General features: G+C 36.1%; 1 protein-coding gene across 4 annotated transcripts in view; it reads left to right on the top strand.

Annotated features, from left to right (window-relative positions):
- PTPRD (protein tyrosine phosphatase receptor type D) overlaps positions 1–26942 on the top strand; it is a 380545-nt gene that overhangs the window by 86156 nt on the left and 267447 nt on the right. For all 4 annotated transcript variants that reach the window (XM_072859514.1, XM_072859513.1, XM_072859512.1 and 1 more), the window contains exon 2: positions 3909–4076. In XM_072859514.1, coding sequence (XP_072715615.1) covers positions 3992–4076 — 85 coding nt within the window. In that variant the 5' untranslated portion in view covers positions 3909–3991. The remainder of the gene's footprint in view (positions 1–3908; positions 4077–26942) is intronic.

The following is a 26942-nucleotide window of genomic DNA, read 5'->3' as shown; positions in this document are numbered from 1 at the left end:
AGAATGTCAACACAGTCTTCTGTTTTGATCTTTGCCTGCCACTCCTTCTCAGAGAAACCCTGTTTTTTAAAAAATGTAGGGTGTATCCGATTGTTTGCTCATAGGTCCTTGTGGCAGACCAGAGAGAGCTGTGAACTAAAATCCTATCTCTGAACAATTTCAAACTTTAGAAAAGTTGAACTAGAAATCCTGTTTGTGCAATAGCACAAATGAGCTCTCATATCTTCACATTCCTTTATTCCAAAATTTTGTAAGTTACTGGGTTTTTTCCATGTGGCTCCCTACATCTGCTATGACTTCTTTTTTGTCTGTGTTCAAGTCTGTTCTGAGAGTTCTTCCCTGCTGTGCTAAATTTCTTTGTTGAGTTATCAAGCATTTGCATGCACATGCAGGCATGGAAAAGCAAGCAGATAAATAAAATTAGTATTTACTTTTTTTTTGGTTCTAAGATTTGCCTCCAGGTAAGCATTTTCTATAACTTTAACTGTCATGGAGCAGGGACCATCTCCTCCTGAGTACTGTGTTCACACCTAAAAGATTATTTTTGGTACTAAAGTAAACAGACTGCAGGGAAGTAGTTCAGTGTTCAGATGTTTCATTCACCCAGTTGATCCTTTTGAGGATAACTGGCACATGTGCCCATGTCCAGGTGCTATCATCTGCCATGCCTCAGCTGAGGAGAATTCTTTTGTGTCTCTGCATTGAACACTCTGGGGGGCTGGACATCCCCACTTTTACTGATCTTATTGGTAGATACCACTAATCAAGGAAAATCTATCCTCTTACTTGCATATGTGGTAATGATAGATATATTACCTAGTTCCACCCTTTGTTTTTCACTTTTGTATTAACAATTTGTTTGTCTGGGGAAAGAGACCCAAATAGCTGTTGTGGAAGAAATTATTCATAGGTAGCTCTTTTAGATATGTTGTAAGAGTCATTTTTTTATTATTTAATACGGCAGTTACGCAGTACTTATCCTAAAATAAAACCAGCTTTTATTAAAGCTTCACAAAGAGATTTTTTTTCTAATAACTGTTGATCTCTCTGTAGCTGTTGTGATCAGTTTTCTACCCAGGAGAAGCCCCACCTTTCTGCACTGGCACAGGGTGAATGTTTTAACAGGGGCTGCTAAGAGAGTACCTCACTCTGGATTCATTCTCCGAGGCAAATGTTGGCCGTCTGAGGAAGAGGCTAGTATAACCTGGTGCTGCAATGCTGTTTGTGTTTCCACTGTCTCTGGTACCACACTCTGGATGTAACAAACCGTTGTCAGGAGGAAATAGAAAAGGGAAGAAACTACTTCATTTAAGAATTAATAATGCATTAGATGAACATTTTACTTTGGAATTATGAAGGTGGCTTGATTTGGAAGTTAATACTTGTTTGATAATTGTGTTTAGTTCTTGTAAGGAATTGCATTGCCATGTTATTTTTCACAAATGAGCCAAGTATAGACTTACATACCAGATGATTATCAATCTCAAGGTTGGTACAATTGTCAGTAGCAGGGTCCCTAGTTGAAGCTATGTTTTTTTGTAGGTAAAGCTGAGCAGACTTGTGTGGTGAACCTTTACAGCACCTGATTGTCTCTTGGCTTGCTTCTCTCTAGTGTTATGAGCCCATCATCTGCATGCCTCCACTAACAGTGTATCTTCAACTGACTTGAAAGAAAAAGGACCCACCTGCCATCTTTATTCAAGTGCTTCTGTTTACTGGACTTAAAATACTAGAAGTTAGCTATGAAGGCATAAGCAGGTGAAGAGAGAAAACCGCAGGCAAAGGGTCTCCTGGAAACATTAGTTCGTTTATCAGGTTAGCTAAAGCCATGACACTTGGAAGCATCAAAGAAAGAAAGTACTGAGGGCTTTGATTTTTATGATCTGAGTGATAATGAGTATCACCTCAAACCAGAGACAATGACTGCAGTATTCCTAAGTGTTTGTATGTGCATTTAGCGTGAGAGAATGGAATGGGGTTTTTAATTTAAAAAAAAAAAAAAAAAATCTCCTTTTTATTCTCAACCTTTTCTTTGCCAGGTTTTGTGATCCATCCCTTCATTTGCAGGCAGCTTGTAGAGGATAAATGCATATTCACATGTCAGGATCATGAGATTTTTTAAATTCCCTTTTTTCCCCAAGCAGATAATAGTATTTTTTCTGTTAGATACCACATTTAATATTTTGGTGGGAGTGTTTGGAATGTGTGAAAATAATCTCCAGTGCCCTGTAAAAAACAGTTGTGTAAAACAAAAACCTTTGCGGTCACCTTTTTTTTTCCCTCCTCTGCTCCCCTTATTAATTATCAGTGTTGTTTCCTCTCCACTTCCTCCCCTGCTAAAGGGAGCAGTTTATGGTTCAGACACAAATCTTAGTACCTATCACATTTCTGCCATTCACCTTCACATGTCAGCTAGTGTGTTTGTGTGCCAAGAAAAAGATAAAGTTTTGTCCACAAGCGAGCTGCCTTTGGAGATAGTTCAGGGCTCCCTTGTAACTCCTGCGGTCTAGAAGAAGTAAAATCAAAATCACCTTTCCCTTGAAAGTACATTTCATACATCTCCATCTTTGTGATAGCATTGCAATCATTCTGTAGCAGTTGGCTCTGATACGCTTGCACAGACACAAATTGAGTCCGACAGGACTGATGTCTCATGGACTTTGCTGTCATTTGAAATGCTGGCATGAAGATGGTGGCGATGAAAGGGGAGAGCTGGTGCCTTCAGCACTTTGCCTATGAAGATTTCTTAAGTTTGTATTTTTTGATAGCAGTAGCTGATTCAAAAGATAGTTTTACTAAATAAATTTGTAACAGCCATAGATTTCTAACAGCTGCTCATGTTTTTTCTTCCTTGAGTAGATTCTTTGAGCATCACACTGTACTGTAAAATGGGCTTTTTATACCACCCACAAATCTGTAAGGTCTATCTAATGGAATGGTAATTAGTGTAATTTTTTCTCCGCCATTTTGGTTTTTATCTTCACTGCATGGAAACCACTCATGTGGTAATTAAAAAGATAGTACCAAACTTGCCAAAGTTTATATGTTGCAGACCCTTCGAAAAGTAAAATTACATTTCAGTCTTATTTTAGTGACAACATCAGGCTACTTGGGGATATCTCTAGTATTTCCTGTGACAGGGAAAAATATTTTTATATTCCTTAATTTCTGTTATTGCTCAGGTGTGGTAAATTTGGAGAAGAATGAGACACTGCTTTTTTAAGTCAGGTACTTGAGCTGTAGTGCTCCCAGTGTATAATATTCAATTACGCATCATAATAAATGAGATGGATTGAACTGGGATCTCAGCCCTTTATTCAATGCTGGATTTCTGTTTTTCTGTTAGGCGTAATTCAGATATGTACAGGAAATCGCAACAGGAATTTTAACCTTTAGAGTTGTTGAACTATGCAATATGCTAGCATTTGATGTCTAGCTTTAAGAACACCTCAGAAAGCAGATATTGCTGTGTTATTCTTACCAGATGCCAGAGCATCAGCTCCCAGTATGCTGCTTCCAAGTGGACTTTTTATTCTGATATTGAATCCACTTGGATCCCCTTTTTGCAACATGAGTATTCCAGTGATGTATTATGCTTCATTAACAATGACATTTCTTGTGATTCAGAAGGTGTTGTTGAATACAGCAAAAGATCCAGGGTGTGACAGATGCTTGATTATGGTAGAAAAGGTGCACTGAGAAATATGTTGGAACAGTGCTAACATACACCGTACCTTGAATCTTCTGGTATGTGCCAGTAGCCTGAAATGAGTCACGTTTCCTTCTCTTTCTCCCTTGTCTTTTAAAATTGTTTTGCCTCAAATTGTGAATTCTTAGAAAAAAACCCAGAAAATCTCTGCTGTATTCTTGCTAACTGTATTTTTCTCTTTTTCTTATCTGTTCCACAGGCTCTGAAAATACTTCATCTGAAATTTCAGACCGGACAGACTTGCAGTGGCTTCTAAGCCAGTGAGAACAAGGCTGCCAAAGCATGCTGGTGCCAAGCTGTCAGATGATGCACGTAGTCAGGCCAATGGTGGTGCTCCTGTGCTTGCTACTCTATGCCGATGCTGAAAGTAAGCTTGTTATTCATTTGTGCTTAGGTCTTGGCCATGATGGACAGTTTTGTTTTCAGCTGGTGGTTACTAAGGGTCTCAGAATGAGTCTCCTTTTGAGTAATTCTTAAAACACTTCAAGGTCCTTGCTAGATCAGAGCTACTATTTGAAAAGGATTATTTATGCAACTTCCTTACTATTTTTCCTCTTAATGCGCCTTTTCTTAAGCAACTAATGGTTCCCGCTCAGATGGTGGAAACCATTGCCCCAAAGTTATGTAGTCAAAACAAAGACAACCTTGCTTACCAGACATTGGTCAAATCCCTTAAAGACATCTATCTGTCATTCTTTGAATATTTCTTTCTTAACTTTGGTTTTTTAAAAAGAAAGTCACCGCCCCCCAATTAATATCCAGTCCAATTAAAATTCCAGGCCCTTTGTAACTGCCACAACAGCTGTTCTAATGTATTATTTCCGACAGCTGTCACAGAGTACAGTATCCAAACAAATCAAGCAGAACTGACAACTTAGTGGCTGGCCTAAATGTGTGACAATTCAGTGAGGAAAGGCACCTATGTTTACTTGTACTGAGGAGAAACTGTTGGATTTTGGTTGATTAGTTTACCTATTAATGGGAAGATAATATCTGCTTTTTAATTAGGAAATCATTAGGTCTGCCTTGTTTACATGTGTTCCTTCTCCCAGCTGTCCTGTGGCTTCTTGCAGAAGTAACGTGCAAATGAGAAAAGACATTTGCTTTCCACCTGTTGACCTGCGGGTTTACTACAAGCTGACTGTTAACATTCACTTGATTGAGGGATATTTTCCTATTGAATCTTCCTGACTTTGTGCATATACACCACCAATAACTTAGTTGCAGCTCTGACTTTCAAAGACTTCTGTGTTTTTTCACACATCTGTGTAAAACAAAGGAGCAGTTGAATTAAGTACGAACAAACAAGAGTAAAAACAGTGTCAGTAAGGTTGGATAAATCACTTCTCAGTAAACACATATTGAAGAGTTCCTTATCACTCCACTTATCACCTGCACTCCAGGTATACTAAATTACAACAATAAAAGAGATACAAAATCTTTCCACTTCCATGTGTAATAAGACTTCCTTCTTTTAACTGTAGCTCTATGAAAGTGAAGTAAATGAAAAAAAAAAACAAAACAAGACACCATAACATACATGTTTGGTGAGTACTGACAGCTGAGATTCTTTGGCCCCTTTCCAGGTAGATAATGACCAGCTGGGATGATTATGTCTAAGGTGAAGCCAAGGACATTTTAACACTTTAGCCAGCAAATAATTAATTGGGAAGTGGGCCCATATGTTGGATGTTTCTGCTGTTGGAGTATACCACCTATTTTAAAAATAAATTCTGTGCTTAGCAAACACAGATTTTTAGAACCCGGTATACCTTTTCTGCTTCAGGTAATGGAATGTCCAACCCGTGGGTGAATAATGAATGATTTTTTGGTTTGGTAACCCCAAACAGGTATCAATTTGCAAAAAGACAGTCAAACCCCAGAAACTCCTTTGTTAGTCCTGTACTCATGAGAGAATGGTATAATTTCTGTAATCATGTTACAATAAAGAGTAAGTTCCCTCTCTCATCATTCTTCTCTGTGGGGAAGGAGGATAATTTTATTTGAAGGTTAGCATGGAGTTTACTTCAAAATTGGCTGGTGTCCCAGTACAGATTTGGTTTTCCAAAACTGCAGTATTCCACTTATAATGCTTTTTTATTTTAAATAACATGAAACAAAATAGAAGTCAGCTATTAGCCTTTGCTGGCTAGGGCTAGGAGGATGTCGTGGTGTTGCTAGAATCTATGGAGTGTCACATGCAGCCTAAAGGTTGTAAGATGCACAAAGATCATCTTTTTGTAGGAGTTACTCTCAGTGAAACCAGCTTGGACAACAAGATGCAGTCTTAAAAGAAACTAAGAAAGAGTAAAAAGGATGTATTAATAAATATTACTATTACTATTAATATTGCTATTAATAGTAATTAATAGTGGATAAGTAGTGTTTTCAAAGACAGATTCTTAATAATCATATTCTTTACAGGACTAGTGTACTATCTTGACTGGAGAACAAAGCAAAGGTCTCTTCAAGATAACAGATTAATTACTTGGGTTTTTTATATTCCTTTTAGACAACGGTTTATACCATACTGTCATATTATGTGATCATTAATAGTTTCATGTGGTTATGTTAATAGATATTATGTCAGGAGTGCTGTTAATGTACGTTGGAAATACCCCACCCTAAGTATCACTGATCATCTTTCAGAAATGCACAAATCAGCTGAGTATTGTGCTGAAGGAACTTACATAAACTAATCCTTTATGATTTTGTATATTTGTCTTTGTAATTAGTAGGTATTAGTAGGCAGAGTTACAAGAATAGAGGGTAGGCAAACAAAGATATGGTTTATCTTTGTTATCTTCTTGGTTATCTTCTTGGAGGGGTTTATAATGTTGCAATATAATCTACAGTTATTACTTAGTATCTATTGCATCTTCTTGTTATTAGCCAATAGGAGAAAGAAAATGTCAATTTAAAAGTACTTACAAATAAAAAAAATCAGGAAGATTAAAAAAAAGGTAAAAGATCAGAAAGATTCAACTAAGAAAAAGTTGAGAAATACTGCTAGAATTTTGGAACTAAAGTATAATGGAATAATAATTTCATTAACTGTTGTTTTCTTTAAAAGAAATAGAAATGTTTTAAGACAAACTCATTCATGCTATGTACTAGGCAAGATTTTAGGTCAGAGTCTCTGTTAAGACATTCCAGAACAGAGAATAAGCAGACAATTATGCTCAGAAGTGATAGACTAGGTATCTCTGGTGCAGTTTCTCACCTGACCTTTTAAAACTACTGTTGACTTGTGTAGAATTTTGAAAGCTCTGTTTCTGTTGGTCTTTCCTGGTTTTTTATTGTTAGGAGTTTTTTCCATGTGGGTTAGTGGTACTGTGAAATGCAGGAAGTGAGTGAACTCTTACATGTACCAGGTGAATATGTATATTGTATAAATTAACATAATCCTTTTTGCAAGGTGAACTTTACAGTTGAAACTGATTTTTCAGCTTCATACATCCGTTCCTGCATTCCTTTTCTTCCCAAGGAATTATAGAAAGAACTGGATTTGAAAGGATAGAGAAAAATCTAATGCAAGATTTCATTCACTTGCACTGACTTGGTTTAAATTTCAGCTAAAAGGTTGTTATACACCTAACACAAACCAAAGATGCTTGTGATAGCTAGATATCAATGCAATGTCTCCCGTATTCTAGTCAGATTTGATGATTTCATTCCCTTTACAATATAGTGCTGAAAACCATACAACATATTCCTCTGTCTCTTAACCTATGAGATTAAAGAAAGAGATTGTGATTGTCAAGTAATTAATATGCACAGGCTTTTAAGTTGCATAAATATTTATATATGTATATACAAATGGTATACATGCTACAATATGAATGAAATTTTGTGCCATATATCTGTTTATATGGCTCCACATACGATTGTATGAAAGCTGTGAGTTGTAAATTAATGTTTTTCTGTTTTACCAATCTAAAAGAGGAGATCTTTGAGATTCACACTAACATTTTACTCTTACACACTGTACTTTGTTTATTTGGAAGATATGCTGAATTTCCACAGACATAGTTATTTTATGGGCTGGGTGAGAGATAGCACAGGATCAGTGAGCCTTCTGTGTGCAGACACAGAAAGATGTGTCTTCTTGCTCTTGATTAGCTCTTCTCCTGGATTTCCCGAGGATTTGAAGAAAAGTTCTTGCTGTGCTGGAGTTGGTCTGCCCTCCGCTCTTGCAGATACTTCTCCTGTTTGTGTAGCTCTTTGTAAAAAGGTCCCAGACCCTACTGTTGTCCAGGGCTGCTCTTGACCTTCTTCACAAACAGTTGGCAGGACTATGTTATTTCCTTTTAGGGGGAAGAGGACACAGAAGGTGAGACCAAGGGGACAAAATTTTTGTCTTTTTTTCTCTGTCACCAGGGAAAGGCCATGCCTTCCTTTTTTTTTCATCATTCTTCTGTTGCTAGCACCAAGAATAGAAGATATAGAAGATATATCCTGACATTGGCACTGCATTGTATTCTTTCCAGAGTAATTGCAAATGGATAAGGAACTCATACTCTTCTGATCTCACTGTGAAATCACCATGAGTGGGATCCAGGTAGCAAGGCTGCTTCATGCTTTTGAAGAGGTTCCCAACAGTAGTCCTTAGTACTTCTTTTCTGTTTATGTACTACCCTCACAGCTGAGCGAGGGAATGAGACATCTTTGTTTCTCTCCATCATTGTGAAAGACTCCAAACTCTGAAATTTGTTGGCACAGGCTGACAAACTCTCCTGTGGCCACATCTCAAAGGGATACAGGATGGAAATGCCAAAAAACTCTTCCCTGGTGGACTGGATGAGGGCACCGTGCCCCTTACATGCGACCAAGATTTGATTCTTACTGTTAATCCAGAAACTAAGCTTGAGTGAGCAAAGCAAGCAAAATTGAGAGGTTGCAAAATTACCTTTGCTCTTTTACTTTTTGTTAGTAAAATGAAGTGTTACTTGTAAGTATAAGAAGTGAAAAACCTCGAGGAATATGATTTTTTGTAGTTGCCTCCATTTATGTTTGGTGTTTGTAGCTTCTATGCACACTGTGAGAGGATGTTACAGAATTTGCTGAGGAAATAAAATGTTTGTTTAGTCTTGTTTGTAGAAGGGCAATCTGCTAGTTCACAGTGTTTTATCATTGGCTGCCTTGTTCTCAATGGTGTAGATGGCAACTGTGTTAAGGCAATACTTCTCTACATCTACTGAGAAATTAGTAATATCACACTGTCGTAAGAAAAATACTGTTCTTTTCATGTTTTCTAAATGAACTGGCAAAATAGTAACTACCTAGAAGCTTTCTGCAGGTTTATTTGTTTGATAACAAGAAGCATATATGTTTCAGAGACTCTTATGTAACAGATTTGTTTTCAAACTATGGAATATGGTATACTATTATCTCTTTCTGACCTCTGTAATGATAAAGTATCAAGTCAATCACTGAGCTCAAAGAAATATATAAAATATAAAATGCTTTTAAAATGGCTATTCCTGGTCTTTCCTAGTATCCTGGTTTTTGAAATTAAAGAGTTTAATTTGTATTAATAGGATCAAATCATTTTCTGCAGATATTCTGCATCCTGCTTTTTAGTAATTAAATTGATTCTCGTAGCACACATCCTGTTCCTTCTCCACCCTGAGAAAGGCCTGGTCTGTAGCACTTCCAAATTCTCCACTGCATTCCAGTCATTTTGTCTGTTTAATTCTTTTCATTCATTCTTGGTTACATAGCTTCTGCTCTGACATTTTTCTTTTGCTGCTTCTTTTGAGATGCTGCTGTAGAAGAGAAGCCACAATTCTTTCTTCATTCAGTAGAAGTGGTTACAGATGACTGTAAAAAGGCAAACAGAAATACTAACAATAAACAATACATTTATTGTATATTGCTTCCATTCCCAGTTGTTTGAAATGTGAATAATGCTTAGTTCGCTCTCTGGCTCCTGATGCGTATGTGTCAGTTAGCATCATGCCGTCTAATACAAAAGTCTTCACGATCTTCTCTAGACAAGGATCAGGAAGGGCTAAAACTTAGTGCTGACCGGACAGTGATTCCTTTTAACAAATGCTGGAGTGATTAACACAAATTCTTGTTTAAATAGGATCTAAAGACAGTAGTTTAGTATTGGTGAAATCAAACATAAGGTGGCTATTTTTAATCTATTTTTTTTTTCTTGTTCCATTTGGTTCCTTCATTTTGTTTTTTAAAGAACACATTTTTTTCCCTGCTAATACCATTCTTCCCCTTTAAATTTTTTTTATGTTCTTCAACAAGCTGAAACACATTCATGCAGTCCACATTGAAATTTTTGTTTCTGGGCACTTGCCTACAACACTAAACTAACCTAAATAGATCTTCCAAAGTAATTATCTTACAGAAAGTAATTATCTTGTAGTAAGTCTTGCAACTGGACATATGTGGTTTACACAAAAAAACCCCAACTATTCCAGAACAACTTCATAAACACTATATACAGGCAAGCCCAACATGGAAATTATTTACTTGTTTGTATGTGGGCCTTTGTTAACTAGGACTAAATTTCCGTCATATTAGATTTAGATTTAAAGTCTGACATATTTAAAGAGTTTATTTCAATTATTGCTTTCAAATATGGGCAGTAGCAAGAACTGTAAAATCCAAAGATAAAATGTTTCTGTTCTTTATTGGTAATTTTTTCAGTATCATCTTTCTTTATATTTTAGTGCTGATAGCATCTATCTTGTGTAAAATATAGCCCTTTGTTTACATTGCTATTTCTTTTAATAATGGTGATGTGTGCAAGAGACTTTAAATATGGACTGCCTTTTCTGGGGAAAAAAAAAAGCACTTTCAATTTTGTTTTATATTCTTTATTCAGGAATTTTTATATGCTCTCTACAGTTCAACCCTAGGACATTTTCCAGTTGCTTTTATGAAAATTGGTATATAGTATTGTATAGTGTATATACATAGTAATTTTATAATGCACTTGTTAAATATGATATTAAAATATGGCAAGTAAATCACTCATCAATTCTCAAAAGTTTTAGTCTTAGAGAAAAGTGGGACAGCTAGTTATACCAAACCATTCCTGATGTATTCATTTTGCTCTACAGCAAAGTGAAGGCTTTGGAATATTTGTGATAGTTGAGATGGAGAATCAGGGGAAGTGAAAACATTATGTGGTCATTCCAAACATACTGACTTAGTCACAGAAACTACAGATAATACGGGTGTTTGCATAAACCAGGATTTATCCAACCCTTATTTTTCAAGTCGTTATATTAAAGCAAATTTGAATAATTTAATTCCAGAAGTAGCCATAATTACCACTGTATCTGTTTAACTTGCTTTAAATTCTCAAGTATTAACAGCAAAATTGAGAGCTGCTTAAGCAATATAGTTTTCCAATTCACATGATTTTTAAGAAGGTCTTTGGGTTGTCTCTGATTCTGTATATAAAAAAACATTTCAAAATTTAATACAAACAAAAGAATTGTGTGTATTTTGTAAAATGTAGATTCCGAATTAGGTATAGTTTACCAGGGCTTTGGACTACAGAATAAACTGAAGAACAACTGCAGAGGTTCTCCTGAACATTTTTGTAAGTTTATCTCTGCAATTTTGAAGATTGCTTCCATGTCTATTTCACAGCTGCTGTTAATTTAGGTAGTTGCAGGCCCCTACCTCCCAAAAGCAGAGCACTGAACAGAGCTGAATCACAAGCTCTGGAGTTCTGAGAAGCCTTTAAGCCCTGGCAACATTGCCTGTGGCTGACTGTCGAGGCAGTGAAGTCTCCCCAAGTATTAAAGTCCTACATCTTTTGGATTTTCTGGAGCGTATATAAAATTAGAGTCAGAAAATCCAGAGTCTCCAGTCTTTTCAGATACCAGACATCTAGATAAGGGAGCTGTATTTTCATGGCCCAGCAGAGTTGGACAAAACCACATTATTTAGATTAATGTCAACTGTTAACAGAAATTGTTTCTGGAGAAACTGCGGTACGGGTAACTATCTCACTGTGTGCAGTTCCCTGCAGCATCAGTAATGACCACTGGCAGATGAAGGAATGTGGGTCATTAATATTCCCTTGTTGGAACTGGCAGGGAATTCCAATGTGTCTGTGTTTGCTAGGTTGCTTAAGAACATGTCTACATACTTTAGAAGTTTACTAAAAGTACATATCATAGTCTTAATATAGGAACAATTCTTAGGAAAAAAGAAAGGAGAAACAGCAATATAGAAATTGTAGATTTTTTTAGGTTATATTCCTACAGCACAACAACTGCTGTGGTGGTTTACAATGTTTTCACTCCTTATCTGTTTAACCCTCAGTGGCTGAAATGGAGATAAAATCTTGAGTAGCAGTATCTGTTTCAGCAGTGAATTTCTGACAACAGCTTTATCAAATTATAAAAGCCTTAAAATACATAGGAAGATCACCATTCACTTTTGTTTCTACCCTATTGTTCAGGAAACCACCTCCCCCCAAAATTACGTATGTATAGGATCTTTCTGTCTTAAATAGTGTCTGCTTGAAGCTGTATTTATTCAACATAGTTAGGCAAATAATTTTTAATTTAATACTTCCAAAATTTTGCAAATATGCACAATTTTTTATGAATTTTTAGTGGTGCAAACTGAATTAATTTAAGTGCTTACTTCTTCTAAAGGTAGCAATGTGAAGAATAAAGTTACATCTTGTCTTGAGTTTTCTATAAAAGTTTTAAACATAAAGTTGTGTATAAATTGCTACTGTGGCTTTCACTGAATTATACAAGACTGTAATGTACATGTTATGAGAAAAATGAGTGCAGAATTATAATATCAGTTGATGAGTAAAGAGTTAATGTTGTATAATTGAAGAGAATATATGATGAAAGACAATTCAAACTTGAAATTACTCATTCAAGGTGAATGCGAATATGTGGCAAATGATAATTTCAGTTTACAAGAAGTTCTGGGGCATGACTGTAAACAGCCCTTTGGACATGGTCTTGCTGTGCAAAGTAATAGCAAATAACAGAATTTCACAATGCTTACCACATTCTCAAGTTCCTTGCTAAAAAGAAATTTTGAGAGCCTTTTCCCAGTAAGGCTGTTGTTCAGGAAGAGAGTTCAACAGAAGTTTAAAATTTATTCTATTGGGATATAAATTCTTTAACTAAATGTGTCTGTGAAACTTAACTGGATAGAGTTTTTGTTCTAGTTTGTGCTTAAGAAGCTAATTTTTAAATTACTTTGTCAAGCTCTCTGTGGTTTCCACTTCAGTAGCAGCATATGGATGGAAGGGAGGCTCCACTACTGTTGATTTTTTTTGGCACATGCAAATGTGAAGAAGGAGGAAGAAACAACAAGGGAAAGTGATACTAAATTTGTTTTGGCAGTGAGGGTTAATTATATAGGGGTGTTTCCAAAGGGAGTTCCACCTAGGTCATTTTTTTCCTCCAAGAATTTCACATATGCTTTAGAAAAATCTATAAAATAACTGTTGAGAACACTGGCAGGTGATGTCTGAATTGGAGAGAGAAATAGTCATTTGGTCTCCTGTTCTAGTGAAACAGCACACATTTTAGCAGCAACAAATGCAAGGCTAAACAGCTAAAAATGAAAAATACGGTCCAGGAAAGAGAGTAGTAACTTTAAATGTAATTATTTTGAAAATAAACTGAAATTTTTTTGTGAAAAATTTCCTTGTGTTAAGATGAGGCAGAAGGGTCTAACATTATCTTGATTGAAAAGCAAGGGTAGAATGAATGGGAGTAGAAAAGCAAATTAACCCTACATATATGAATAATGCAGTGCAAATCTAGTTCTGGTTTCTCATTTTAAAAAGTGTGTTGACAAACTTGTGGAGAAAGTGCAGGGAAGAAGAAAACATAGATACATGACTGGTAAAATGCTTTATTATCTTTGGTAATAAGTTTGCTTATAAAAAAGATTATTGGAGGCTTCTTTCAGGTGATGTATTTTCGTATAGAGAAGATAGAGATTGTAATAGAGAATTTTGCTTAATAAGTTTGAGGAGAATTTTACAATAATCTAGTAGCTGATTCTGGACAATTACATGATATCTATTGGAACAGACTGCTTAAATGGCAGTTTGGTACTATATAACTGAATATTCTCAGGTTAAGATTTGATGCATTTTATAAACACTAAACAAGATGCTAGACTCAGTACAAAAGTGACAAGGCGAATCCATTTGTCTCTTTTTAATGTAAAAGACAGAGCTAGTTTTAAATCTATGAGTAATTCTACCTGAGGAAATAAAGGAAAGGAGGAGATTATTGGATATGGTATAAGCCTTAGTGCACCCAAATCTTGCGTACTAGAATACATTCTGATACACATATCTCAAGAAGACACAACGTACTTAGGTAAGGTGCAGACAATGACAGCTAAAATGGTCCAAAGGATGGAACAGCTGCCGCATGAGAAGAGACTGAAAAGGCTGAGACTCCTCCATTTTCAAGAGGAGATGGCAGAGGCGGGTGTGGGGGTTATGGCTGAGATGTGCAAAATTATGGGGGTAGAGGATAAAGCAAAAGCAGAATGGATATCCACCCACCCTGTAGTAAGAGAACTGTGGTGTTTGAGGAAGTTAATAGAAGATTGATTAAAAGCAGATAAAAGATGGAATTTGCTGCATGTTTTTGTGGAGGCAGACAGTTTCTGTAGTTTCAAAGAAGAACTTAAAAAATTCAAGTACAGGATGTCCATAAATTAGTACTAAAAGAGCAAGCAGGAATGCTGGCTTTAACATCCTTAGGAGTATGAAGTGAATGGACCTCAAAAAGTGCCCAAGCTGATGTGCCCAGATAGCACCTTCTCTTGCCACTGCTGGAGACATGCTAGCAGGCTACACAGACTTAGTGTGACCCAATAAGGCATTTGCTGTGGTCTGGCATTCAGAAATACATATATTTTCAACAAGCATTGTTCACCACTGTTTATTCACCACTGTACCTTTTCCAGAAAAGCTGATTTGGAGATTCTTGTATGACACTGTTGATATAATTGAAACCTAGGAAGTGAAATGAAAAGCAATTGCAAGCGTTTAAGCAAATGCATTTTATAATTTTGGAAAATTACAATATTACTGTTACAGATGGTGGAGCTCACATGTATGCCAGCTGTGTGGCAATGTGTTGTGCTGTGGAGCAGGAGGCACGAGGATTAGAGTTATTTTCCAGGATGCCTTCTGATGCTTTACAGTTCACAGGTGAAATACAGTAGTGGGAGATCCTGGTCACCATTTTTTTCTTTTTTTTATAATCCTTCATCTTCAGACATACTGTTCATATGAAGAAGTGTGTCATGTTCACTGACCTTTTTCAATATCTGTGGTCTGTTAAAAGTGACTTAAAGGCTGTAGCATTAGAAGATGTATGCATTATAAAAAAATAGAGGTAAATTACAACTCAAAAAGATCCTACAACATCTTAGGAAGATGACATTGTATCTACTCTTACATCCAGCTTTTCAGATCAAGTGGATAAGGATTTCCTTAAAAATATGAATGGTATATAGTTCCTTTTCAAATTAAGTGTCTCATAAGGAATTAATTTAGATTCCCTTAAAATAATTTGGCTGTATGAAATAAAACTGTATGAAATAAAAATGTAGTTATACTATCCCTTTTACAAACCTCAATAAATGCTTTTATTCAATGGCTACTTAATTAACATACACTAGCTGCTTGAAACAACTGCCTTTTTATGATGGACTTTAGTGATAAATGTTTATCATTCGGTTATGGACTGTTTATATTTCTATTGCATTCTGACATTTGTGAAGTAAGATTTTTATCAGTTTCCCATATCAGGAACTGCAGCAATGTATACTATTTTATTAATGCAGATCTAAAATCACAAATCCCATTGTTGCAATCTTGTAGAAGTTGGTCATATCATGAGGGTATGCCTGCTTGCTTCTAATGTCTGAAGTTTTGTTGAACCTTCTAAGTCATAAGAAATTATTTTAGAACTTACTAATACATAAAAAATTAGTTGCTTTTTATTATGCTATTGAAAAGGTATTATTCATAACTTTTTACAAATACCTCCAGTCTAGATAGAAAGAAAAACTGGAAGGTTTTTTTTTGTTTTATTTCTACTCATTCTTCCTTTGTTAACTGAACATGCTTCTCTTAGATTGATGATTTGCATTCTACTTAGCAGCTCAGTGTAGGTTTTTACTCATGAATTATAGACTTCTAAAAATAGTATGGTGAAACGAAGTGCTTTGGAGACTCATAAGTATAATGGTGTGGATAACATGAGTATGTTAAAAATAGCTTTTAGATTTACATGAAAAATGTGTGGGATTTTCCCATGGCAGAAAGTTTTTAGAAAAAATTTTTCAGTTATATACTATTTAACAGTAGCTCAGTACCTACACAGAGCAGGAGCTCATTTGGTGTCTTGAGAAAAGCAGCTGAGTATCTGTGACAATTCATGATTGGTCTCAGTTTAGATAACTTATAGGTTATGTATAGACAGTTGAATGACAAGTAAAGTCTGCATAAACCTGATTCTTGAATCTTTCAGGAATTTGTTGTGTATCAAGTGTAGGGTGGGGGAAAAAAAAAAAAAGGAACATTTCTTCTCATAGCTATATAGCTTACAGGTATTGCTAAAAACTAATAAATGCATTTCCAGTGCTATTTCAATTTTCTGCTTCTTTTTTCCTTCTGAATAAATGTGTATATGTGAATGGAGGCTAGAGAGGATTTTTAACTAAACTTGGCCTTGAATTTGTTTATCTGATTTTGAAATACAGAAGTTGGAATATGTGGATAAAATTTGTAGATTTTATTTATGTGAAAATATTAGATCTTCCTAGCCAAATTATTCTCAGATCCCCCACTGCAGCAAGATGCCGTGATTTGTTTACCTCTTCAATAGCCAGAAAAATCCACCTTTTTTCTGGAATGCACCAAACTGTCTTTTCTCTTCAGATGTATAGACCAGTAATTCTATATGGGTTCCTCTCTAATACCTGCACTTGTTTTACTGAGAATTTCTAGGTGCCTTTGTTAATAAATGTTCGTTTCTGCTGTTGAGCAGATCTGCCAAGTCTTTAGCATCCAATGTTTTTTTGTGTTTTTTTTTCCTTATCTCTGAGTGCATGGCTCAGTGTCTTATTCTTCCCTGCAAAATACACTTTAACCTTGGGGGAAAGATGCACTGCTCTCAGAGCCTGAAGATCAAGAGTTTGGATTTCTTTGATGTTAATAGATCTGTCATGTCTTTCCGTTTTACAAAGAAAGCATTTTGAAGGATCAGTGAGAATAAAAAAGGGGTCTCTAATGTAAGAGGAACAAACCTAAACCTCTCAGTTTTTAGATTTTGTGTCAATTCTGTGGCCCTTACAATGTTCCTCATATCAACAAGACAATTTTTCTCATTACATATTACTATTTTCTTATTAGGTGTATTACTATTTACTTTGTAGGTGATGAACAGAATGTAAAACTGTAACTGCAAATCATCAGAACTATTCTGCTTGAGCTATAGGTATCTTAAAACAGAAAGGACTGCTCTCTCTTGCGCATGGATCAACCTCAGAAATGATACTTGTTAGGCATCTGACCGTAGGCAAGAGAAGGGTCTATAATGAGACTGTCGGATTCAAAGGAAGAGGGTTTCTTTTCTTAATTGTTTTCACAAGTGTCACCCTGGTACCCTATCAGAAGCTAAATTTTAAGAGGTAGATTAATAATCCTTATTTGTAGTTCTATACCTTAAACAGTATATTCGGACATTACGGGTAAATTTTAATAGCTTTCAGATATTGGATTGAGGAAAAATAAGTTACTAAGGTAGGGAAGCACTCCTTGCTATTTGGGAGAATACTGCTAGGAAAATGCAGGGCAGGTAATGCACAGTTTCAAGCAAAGCTGATGTCTTTGACTGTACAGTGGTAATACAGGCACTGAGATCTCAGTGGTATCCAAAAGACTGATCATTTCAGAAGGCTACTGCAATTTGTTTCCAAGAACTGGTTCGGAAAAATAAAAAGGTAATATTTCATACTATATGCTGAGTCATTTATATTCAAATGCTTTGAGATTGAAGTTTTAGAAAAGATCTTAAGCCCTAGCTCTGTGAAAGTATTTCAGTGATGTTAAGTTCTGATTACAACACTACTATTTTCTTTAAGATAAATAAATTATGCTACTACTTTTATTCTCGAGAGCAAGTTATGTTCCTTTAATACATTTCCTGTCTCTTTAGAATGCACACATGGTCCAGAAAAGACAATTAACATAGTAATGATTTAAAGGTGAATAAAAAAATGGAATCACAAATACCATTTAACTAAACAGTATTTTAGGATAATTTAAATCTCACCACTGTAGTATTTATCTCTAAATGCTCCTAATATAAAAGCTTTTAAAAGAGTGTGCAAGATTTCTCTGATAACTAATGTGTTTTCCTTTTTCCGACAAAATACCCTGTTACACAAAAACAGCAGTCTGTGATCTAAAAATAGTGTTGATGCTCCAGTCTTCTCTTTCGTCACAGTCTGAGTACTCAGCCCCAAGTTCTGCCTGTCCTTTAGGGCAACAGGTGTACTGTCCCTGCACCTGTACTGTTGGGTGATTATACCTCTTACAGTCTGTGACCCAGTTTCATTCAGGCAAAGCTGGTGTTTTCTGACTGGAGATGGGGACTGGCAGGGGATGTCTTCTGCTTTGCGAAGGTGTGCTTTTTGCTGTGAGGAAGTGCTCTTCTGCTGGCTTGGGTGGAATGCAGAAGGATCACTGTGCTCCTGCAAAGCGCAGTGACAGGCTGTGCCTGAACTTCAGCACCTACTGCTTACTCTATGTTCTGTGACACCAGAGAGTGATCCCGCTTTTCTGCTGTGCTGTGAATCTCCTGTGGGCCTCACCCTGTTAGTTCAGCAATTCAGATTTCCTGTATCCTTCTTTAACCCTTTCTGCTTCTTCCTATGTATCCCATTTCCCCTTCAGCTGTCTTTATTCTTTTTCTTGCTAGCTTCTCCACTCCTCTCTTAATGTCAAATGTAAACACCAGTTTTCATAAATGTCTGTGGAATCTGGTACAGAAATGTTGTCAATTATGCATCACAAAGTAGAAAGAAAGCAGGAGCAGCCATGTAGAAATAATAGACTGAAAAATTCATCAAAGAAATTTCATCTAAGTTGCAGAAACTCATTAGAGGTCAGTAAAGTCGCATTACAACATAAAGCTTAAGCAGTAGCAGCCTTGCTTTCTTCATATTCAAATGGACATGCTTTCTCACTTTATTTCTGGTTTTGGATATTTAAAATTGTTTTTACTTGACCAGACTGTTTCCAAAAATGACAAAGATCCTTTCAGTGGTATCTGTGTTGTATGATCAGACAAGCAGTCAGACAGACAAGACTTATTTTCTGCTGATCTTTCAGTACTTTCAATGAAGAAAGGGTGAGCTCTCATTAATGACATAAAAAGAAGCCAAACTCTAATTTTTTACCTGTCAAGACTAGACAGACCTTTTCAAAGGGGAGTGTAATTGTGCACAAGTATTCTATTTTTTTTAATTCTGTTAAGGAAAAAAAAAAGTTTTACCTCTGCAAAGAATTTTAAGAATCGTTATTTTACTAAAATTTAACGTACTTTCCCAACTTACTAGACTATGGGATCTGTAGAATTGCTAGCTGTGGCAAATTATTTTTTCCTTCTCTGCATACTTTTTTTTCTTTTTAATGCAACCCTTATGTTTTATTGATTCTCTTTTATTTTTTTCTGAGGCTGAAGTAGCACAGCCTTCACACTTTAAGTACCTGTAAGGAGAATGTAATTCTCAGGGTCCTATCCTAAAAATAGAAAGTTTGGATAAACCTAATTGATTGTAGGCTTGCTGTTGTTCATTATCTTAATTAGTCTAAGTAATTAAATCATTAATTGATTGGCACTGATCCCTTGCGAACAAACAGTAAAGTGTAGTGCTTTCCTGCTTGATCCCCTAAGACCTGCCATTTCAGTTCTTCATGCAACTCTTCATTTGTGGTATTTGTGCTGTCGAGAGGCATGAAGTCAGTGCACAGCACTGTAGCTCTCCAACATGAACAGTACTGGGAGGGGATTAACCTAACCTGTTGGTTGTACTTTTAGACAAACTGCTTCTTGATGTGTGTTGCCTCAGTGAAAAATAAAAGACAATACCAAGCAGACTGTAGCTAATTAATGCTGGACAATGAACAATGCAACGGAGTTCATTGTAGAGACCCAAGTGGGTTTTTTTGACAATTAATTTTCATTGTTCATGGTTTTGTGTAGGGATTCTTTTGTGGATGTGTATTTCAATAAAAGTGCTTTGGGTACGGAATGATTAATATTTTGCTTTAGTGGTACCAGGTTAGGCATTCACCTATTCATATTCAGGATTGTAAAGTTGAGTCTGTCTGTCAAATTCAGTGACTGAAAATTTGTTTCTAGTAATTTTGAGCAGCTAGTACTGTGTCAGCTAATACTGGATCGCCTAGTACTGATCAAACTACTGTTCAGCTCATACTGATCAGCTAGAACTGAATCAAAATAGTGATCTTTCGAAAACTACATCATTGAGAGTGGCTGGTTTCTCAAGCTTATATGACAGAGTTGGTGATTTTATTCCAAGCTAGACATCTAGGATAATAGGAAAAATTGCTTCATCAAAAGGGTTGTCAAGCACTGGAACAGGCTGCCCAGGGAAGTGCTTGAGTCACCATCCCTGGAGGTATTCAAAAGATGTGTAGATGTTGCACTTAGGGACATGGTTTAGTGGTGGACTTGGCAGTGCTAGGTTTACAGTTGGACTCAATGATTTTAAGGGTCTTTTCCAACCTAAATGATTCTAAGATTCTATGATTCTATCCTGGAAACTTCTTGTAAGTAAAGCAGTTTATAAGTTTGGAAACTTCTTGCTTATGTTCTAACAACCGATCCATTAGTCTATGTATGAATATTCACAATAACTTTTTTTTGCATTGCCTCAGGGATTTGTGTGGATATACTTAAGACTGACATTCATCCTTGGGTTCATTAGGCAAGTAAAATGAAAATGGAGAAATTCTTACATTTTTTTCCTTAAATAAGATATTTTATCAAAACTGTACACAAGGTGCTGTTCCGAGGGACTTGGGCAGGATAGAGAAATGAGCTGACAGGAACCTCATGAAGTTCAACAAAGGAAAGTGGCAAGCCCCACATCTGGGGAGGAACAACCCCTTGCATGCTAGGGGCTGACCACGTGAAGAACAGCCTGACAGAAAAGGCCCTGGGGGTCCTGGTGGACAGAACGTTGACCATAAAGCAGCAATATGTCCTTGCGGCAAAGAAGGCTAACAGCTTCTTGGGCTGAGGTGATCCTTCCCCTCTACTCAGCACTGGTGAGATGCATCTGGAGTGCTGGGTCCAGTGGTGGTCTCCTCAGTACAAGAGAGACATGAACATGCTGGAGTGAGTCTAGTTAAGGGCCACAAAAGCAGTGACGGGATTGAAACATGGTTCATACACAGAGAAGCTGAGAGCCGGCACTGCTTAGCCTGAAGAGAGAAGGCTTCGTGAGATCTTATCCATGTATATAGAAATACCTGATGGTAGGGAGTGAAGATGTGGGAGCCAGGCTCTTCTCAGTGGTGCCTAGTGACAGCACAAGGGGCAGTGGCACGAACTGAAACACATGAAGGTCTTTCTGAACAAAAGAATTTTTTTTATTATTACTATTATTCCAAGAGTGACTGAGCACTGGAGCAGGTTGTCAAGAGTGTTTGCGGACTCGCCATTCTTGTAGATACTTAAAACTGAACAAAGCATGACTCTGGGCAACCTTCTGTAGCTGACCCAGGTCTGAGCTAGGGTTGGACTAGACACTCTCCAGATGTGACTGCTGGCTTTAGTGAATCCGTGGTTCTGTGGAAATTAGTACCTAAATTTCAATGTGCCCTTAATACTTATAATATTGTATTTCAGCTGTTGACATGAAACTGTGGAAGTAAAATATTATTAAGCCTACTAGTTTTATGGAAATAGGTATAAGAATGGGAGATCTTATACTATTAAAAAAAAAAATCCTATTTCCTTAACAGCGAGGAATGAGAGAAAAATTGGCAGTTTAATAATAGATTAGATTTCTTTTGCATAAAAAATTAACATCACAATATTCACAATGCAAAGCAAACCCAAAACTTGAAAGCGTTAACACAACTATATGCAATCATGACAGAAAAACAAGTAGGAGAGATAGGTGACATACAAAACTACAGAGTCTACCCTTTCCAGTTCTACACGTTCAAGTTTTATGCCACTTCTAATAAGGCAAAGAACTGCATGACTTGAGGTCTCTGTCTTGCATGTATCACTGTCTCTTCAGGTGCTGTTCCATGTCTGAAAGTCTGTGACCAAGAAACCTACTATTTATTTTGGCTGAATGAATGATCTCTTTCATAAATATACCTTCGGTTATCTATATAATAAATGTCTTTAAGTGTGTGGGTGAAACCCCGCACAAATTAAATCAGTTGGGAAAACACTATCCAAATGACAGAGTCCAGGACTTATATCTTCCTCTATATTTACACTGTGTGAAACGCTGCATCAGAGTTCCAAATGCAGTAAGTAAATCATTGACACACATTAATTTCGTACCTTTAAGATAAAAGCTATGAAAGCTAATGAGATATCAGTTAAAAAATAAAAGACTCTTGTGTATGCTCAGTACACGTCAGTACTAAGTTTTGACCAGGCCATTAGAACTCCATTTAATCAAAATCCCTACCATTTGAGCAGCAGTGCCTTTACTGTTTTACTTTCTCAACTATCTGTGTTGAAAACCTTTCGATTAAAAAGTTGGCATCATTTACTACTTTATTAAAGTAAAATATACCATGAGTTCAATGAATAGAAATTGTATAATGCACAGAATACCTTTTTTTTAGTTGCTTGAACTTGTTCTAATAGCGTAATAAAAATTGTGTATTTTGTGTATTTTGTTCTAAATGAGTATATAATTTCCTACTGAATGACAGGCAAAACAGATTTTTCATTTTGAACCAGGTTCATTTTCAATTCTGAACTGCTTTTCATTAATACTTTCTGCATTTTTTTTTTTACTTCCCTGATTTTCTAATTAAGTTTTGGACAAGAGAAATAGTAATAATATTAAAAGATGGGTGACAAAACCTGATTATTTTAGTTGCACACCATTCTGAAGTAAAGTTTGCTTAAAATGAGTTGAAGCAAAACTGTAAGGTTTTATTATTTCTGTTTGTATGTGTCATACTGATGTTAAATTTCCATAATTATTAGTCATAAAATACTTAGTTTTTTTCATCTGTTCACTGTTAGATTGAATTGCTAGTTTGTTTTCAAAAATGAATGAAAAGCCTGATGGTGACCAAAACTTTATAATACAAGACATTATCTCTCTCACTGGTTAGACATAATAAAAGCACATCACAATACATCTTGGCCATTAACGGCTGACCTCTAGTGTGCAGTGGAGCCATGTAATTGAATAATTCCATTTGTGAAGAGAGTGAGTAATTATAAGAAATGGAATTTAAGTACAGCAAAATGATAAGGGAACTGCTTGATGATGGTGAAACAGTTATAAAATGGAAAACCCCTACTTTTGATCCCCCTGGGCTGGCTATTTTACTGTGCCATAAGGAATTTGAGGGCTGATCACAAACAAATGTGAATAATAATGGTGCTTTCTTTTTGATGGTGGCACAATTCCACAGGTGGGAATAATACTGTGCCATAAGAATGAAATTGTTCTCTTACATTTAGTTATTAATCAGTGAAATGTCACCCGCAGATGGGAAAAAAAAGCTAAACGGAGATAGTTTGGACTAATTGAAATGACAGACTGGATAACAAAAGATTTCAAAGCCTCGACTATTCCTGCTGCTGAAAATAGTAATCCTGTGGTGTTCCCTACCATACAATATCATCTTTGAATTGGAACTTAGGTTTAATGGTGTGATGTTTCCAAATAATGATTAATCAGGTTCTGCTGCTACCTCAGGTTTTTACTTAAAAACAAATGAAAAAAGGACAGATGCATTTTTCTGTTCATCTGATGAAGAAATTGATCCAAAGTACAAAATAAAGTGTTTCTATAAAATTTTCTTTATTACGAAAGGGAAAGAAGAATGATCGGCACTAGAATTCTGGATTTGAGTGAAGACTACTTCTAGTAAATAAATGAAATTTAAGGCTTAAGATAAGATCAAATGGCGTGAAAAATGTTCAGAAATACATAGTGATAACTAAATTGTCAAATTAAGTTAGAATTGCAAATTTTACACATGCAAATAAGATTAATGTGGGCAAATCAGGATATTTGATATCCATTGCAATCTTTTTTTTAAACTTAAAGATTTATACTCTGAGGTGTGTGTGCAAGGGTTGTGCATGTTAGTTACAGTTACCTGTTAAGAAAGAAGCTCAGATATAGATTAGATACAATATTTAACACACATTTATATACTAAAGGACTACTAAAATCATATTTATTAGGTTAATACCTAAGCAATAGGTTCATAATTTAAGAACTTTTTTTTTCCTTGGGAAAGGCAAGGCTTCTGATCACAGGAAAGGTCTTTTACTATTCTGGTGGATATGTATTTAATACAGATTTTATTCTATGAAAGCACATAGATTATAAAAATCTTCTTGTACATTTTGCATATCTAGCGATCTTATAAATATATGCTGCATCAATTACTCTCCTGCTATGTAGTACTGAAACTGTCTTAACACAGCCAAATTTGCGTATGTGTTAGTAACAACAGAAAATCACCAAATTTCATGCAGGTTTGTTTTCCAGCTTACCTCATAGAATGAGTTAATGCTGACAGCGTCTCACATGATGATATTCTAGAATACTTCAAAGAACATTTGAGTTATTTAATATTCAAAGTATGGGAATTCTGCCTCTTTTGAAAAGTATATCTCATATTCTAATATAAAGACATTATCTTATCGCAGTAGTAGGTAGACATCACTAAATGAAATATATTTTCCGTTGCAATACATATGCTTACTATTCATGTGTAGCCTCCTGACAACTCCTTCAGCTACTTTTTTCTAGATAAAAAATAGGATTAAATGAATTATAATTGAGGCATTGTGATTGAAATCTAATCTGAATCTTGAAGATATTTCAAGGAAATATCCAGCAAATAAATACAGTAATGAAACTTGAGAAATATAGTAATGTTGTAGCAGCCTGCCTTTTAGTCACATCAAAATATACACATTTCATATTGTTTTCAGGTTTATTCAGAACTTTGATACAGCTTCTGCCATATCTCTGCCTTTCTCCCTTGTTTTTCTTTTGTTGGGATTAGCTCCAAATATCTTACAAATAGCCTCTTCTCCCCACAAATATGGTTTAGTAACCTCCTAGTGCAGCTGATTAGCATCTATCTGCCAGGCACAGAGCTGTACTGGTAGGCTTCATAAAGAAAATGAAGGATCCTTTTACAATTCGTCTTAATTTCATTTTAATTGTTAGACATGCATTGATTGACCAATTGATTGGACATAAAATAATTAATGTTCCAACTTAATAAACAAATTAGTTCATAGATATTCCGGAAAGGCCCAAATCATGCAAGAACATGGCAGAAAATTATTTTCAAAGAATATTTTAGTAAGTGAAACTTTAGTAAGTGTGAAATACCACATATTATTTGTATGCTATTTATCAATAACCTTTCTTATTTTTTAGGGATACAGTAATAACAGTTACAAATAATAACACAACTAATGGTATAAAATAGTACAGTTCCATAATAAAACAACTTACAATATTTGCAATTATACAAGATTCTTGGTAGGCAATATCTTTTATAGAATAGATACATTTTCGTTTCATTGTCATGGTTTAACCCTGGCTGACAACTAAGCACCACACAGCCACTCGTTCACTCCCCCCCAGTGGGATCAGGGGGGAGAATCGGAAGAGTAAAAATGAGAAAACACGTGGATTGAGAGAAAGAGAGTTTAATAGGTAAAGCAAAAGCCACGCACGCAAGCAAAGCAAAACAAGGAATTCATTCACTCCTTCCCATGGGCAGGCAGGTGTTCAGCCATCTCCAGGAAAGCAGGGCTCCATCACGTGTAACGGTTACTTGCGAAGACAAACGCCATCACTCCAAACTTGTCCCCCTTCCTTCTTCCCCCAGCTTTATATACTGAGCATGACATCATATGGTATGGAGTAGCCCTTTGGCCAGTTGGGGTCAGCTGTCCCAGCTGTGTCCCCTCCCAACTCCTTGTGCACCCCCAGCCTCCTCGCTGGTGGGGTGGGGTGAGAAGCAGAAAAGGCCTTGACTCTGTGTAAGCACGGCTCAGCAGTAACGAAAACATCCCTGTGTAATCAACACTGTTTCCAGCACAAATCCAAAACATAGCCCCATACTAGCTACTATGAAGAAACTTAACTCTATCCCAGCCAAAACCAGCACATTCATGAAATCACTTAATCTAGTATCAGCTCATGCAAACACTTCTGATAGTGGCATTAGTATGACTTTTCTTGATAGCAATTCACTTTTCACAGCCTTAATTCACAGCCATATTTTTTTGTGCATTCAGTCATTATTTCTCTTTTCCCTCTGTGTCTGCTCCCCCCTACCTTTAACACTCTGTCTCATTGTCTGTGATTTTTCTCCTTTTGCGATGTTGAGGAGTAGTAGGTATGTCAGGGGTAGAAGAGATCACAGAATGATAAGGAGGTCAACCAGTATATGTACCAGATGATACAAGCAGCATTTTCTTTCTGTTCTCCATCATCTGTTTTACTTCCTTGCATTTGAGATATGACAACTGTAACTGCGTTCACTTACTCAATTTATTTCTCTTCCTTTTTCTGCCCTATACCATCCTTTTGGATATAATTAGAAATAATTGGATATAATCAGAAAAGCCCTGAAGGATCTAATATATTCCAAACTTCAGCCCCCTTCCAATTTCTATTTCTAGGAATTTCCTTCCTACTCTTTCTAGCCTGAGAATTCTTCCAATCCTATAAATATCCTACATTCTACTATGGAGAAACAACCTGTGGTGGCTGGAGTTTGAATCTCTTCCCTACACTGCTAGTGGCTTGCATTCCTTAGTCTTGTGTTTTTGGAGAACAACCCAGACTGCCATGTATTAAGAAAAATTTGCTGCCTGTGGATCAAGCTGCTGTTTCTGTTCCTTTATTTTCAGCTGGGTTGCCAATCTGCTAGAATCCTTTTGGTCAAGATCCC

The sequence above is a fragment of the Ciconia boyciana genome, chromosome 4 (assembly GCF_034638445.1).
Source record: "Ciconia boyciana chromosome 4, ASM3463844v1, whole genome shotgun sequence".
Taxonomy (NCBI): domain Eukaryota; kingdom Metazoa; phylum Chordata; class Aves; order Ciconiiformes; family Ciconiidae; genus Ciconia; species Ciconia boyciana.
Note: the sequence above shows the minus strand (reverse complement) of the source record. Positions and strands in the feature narration are given on the sequence as shown.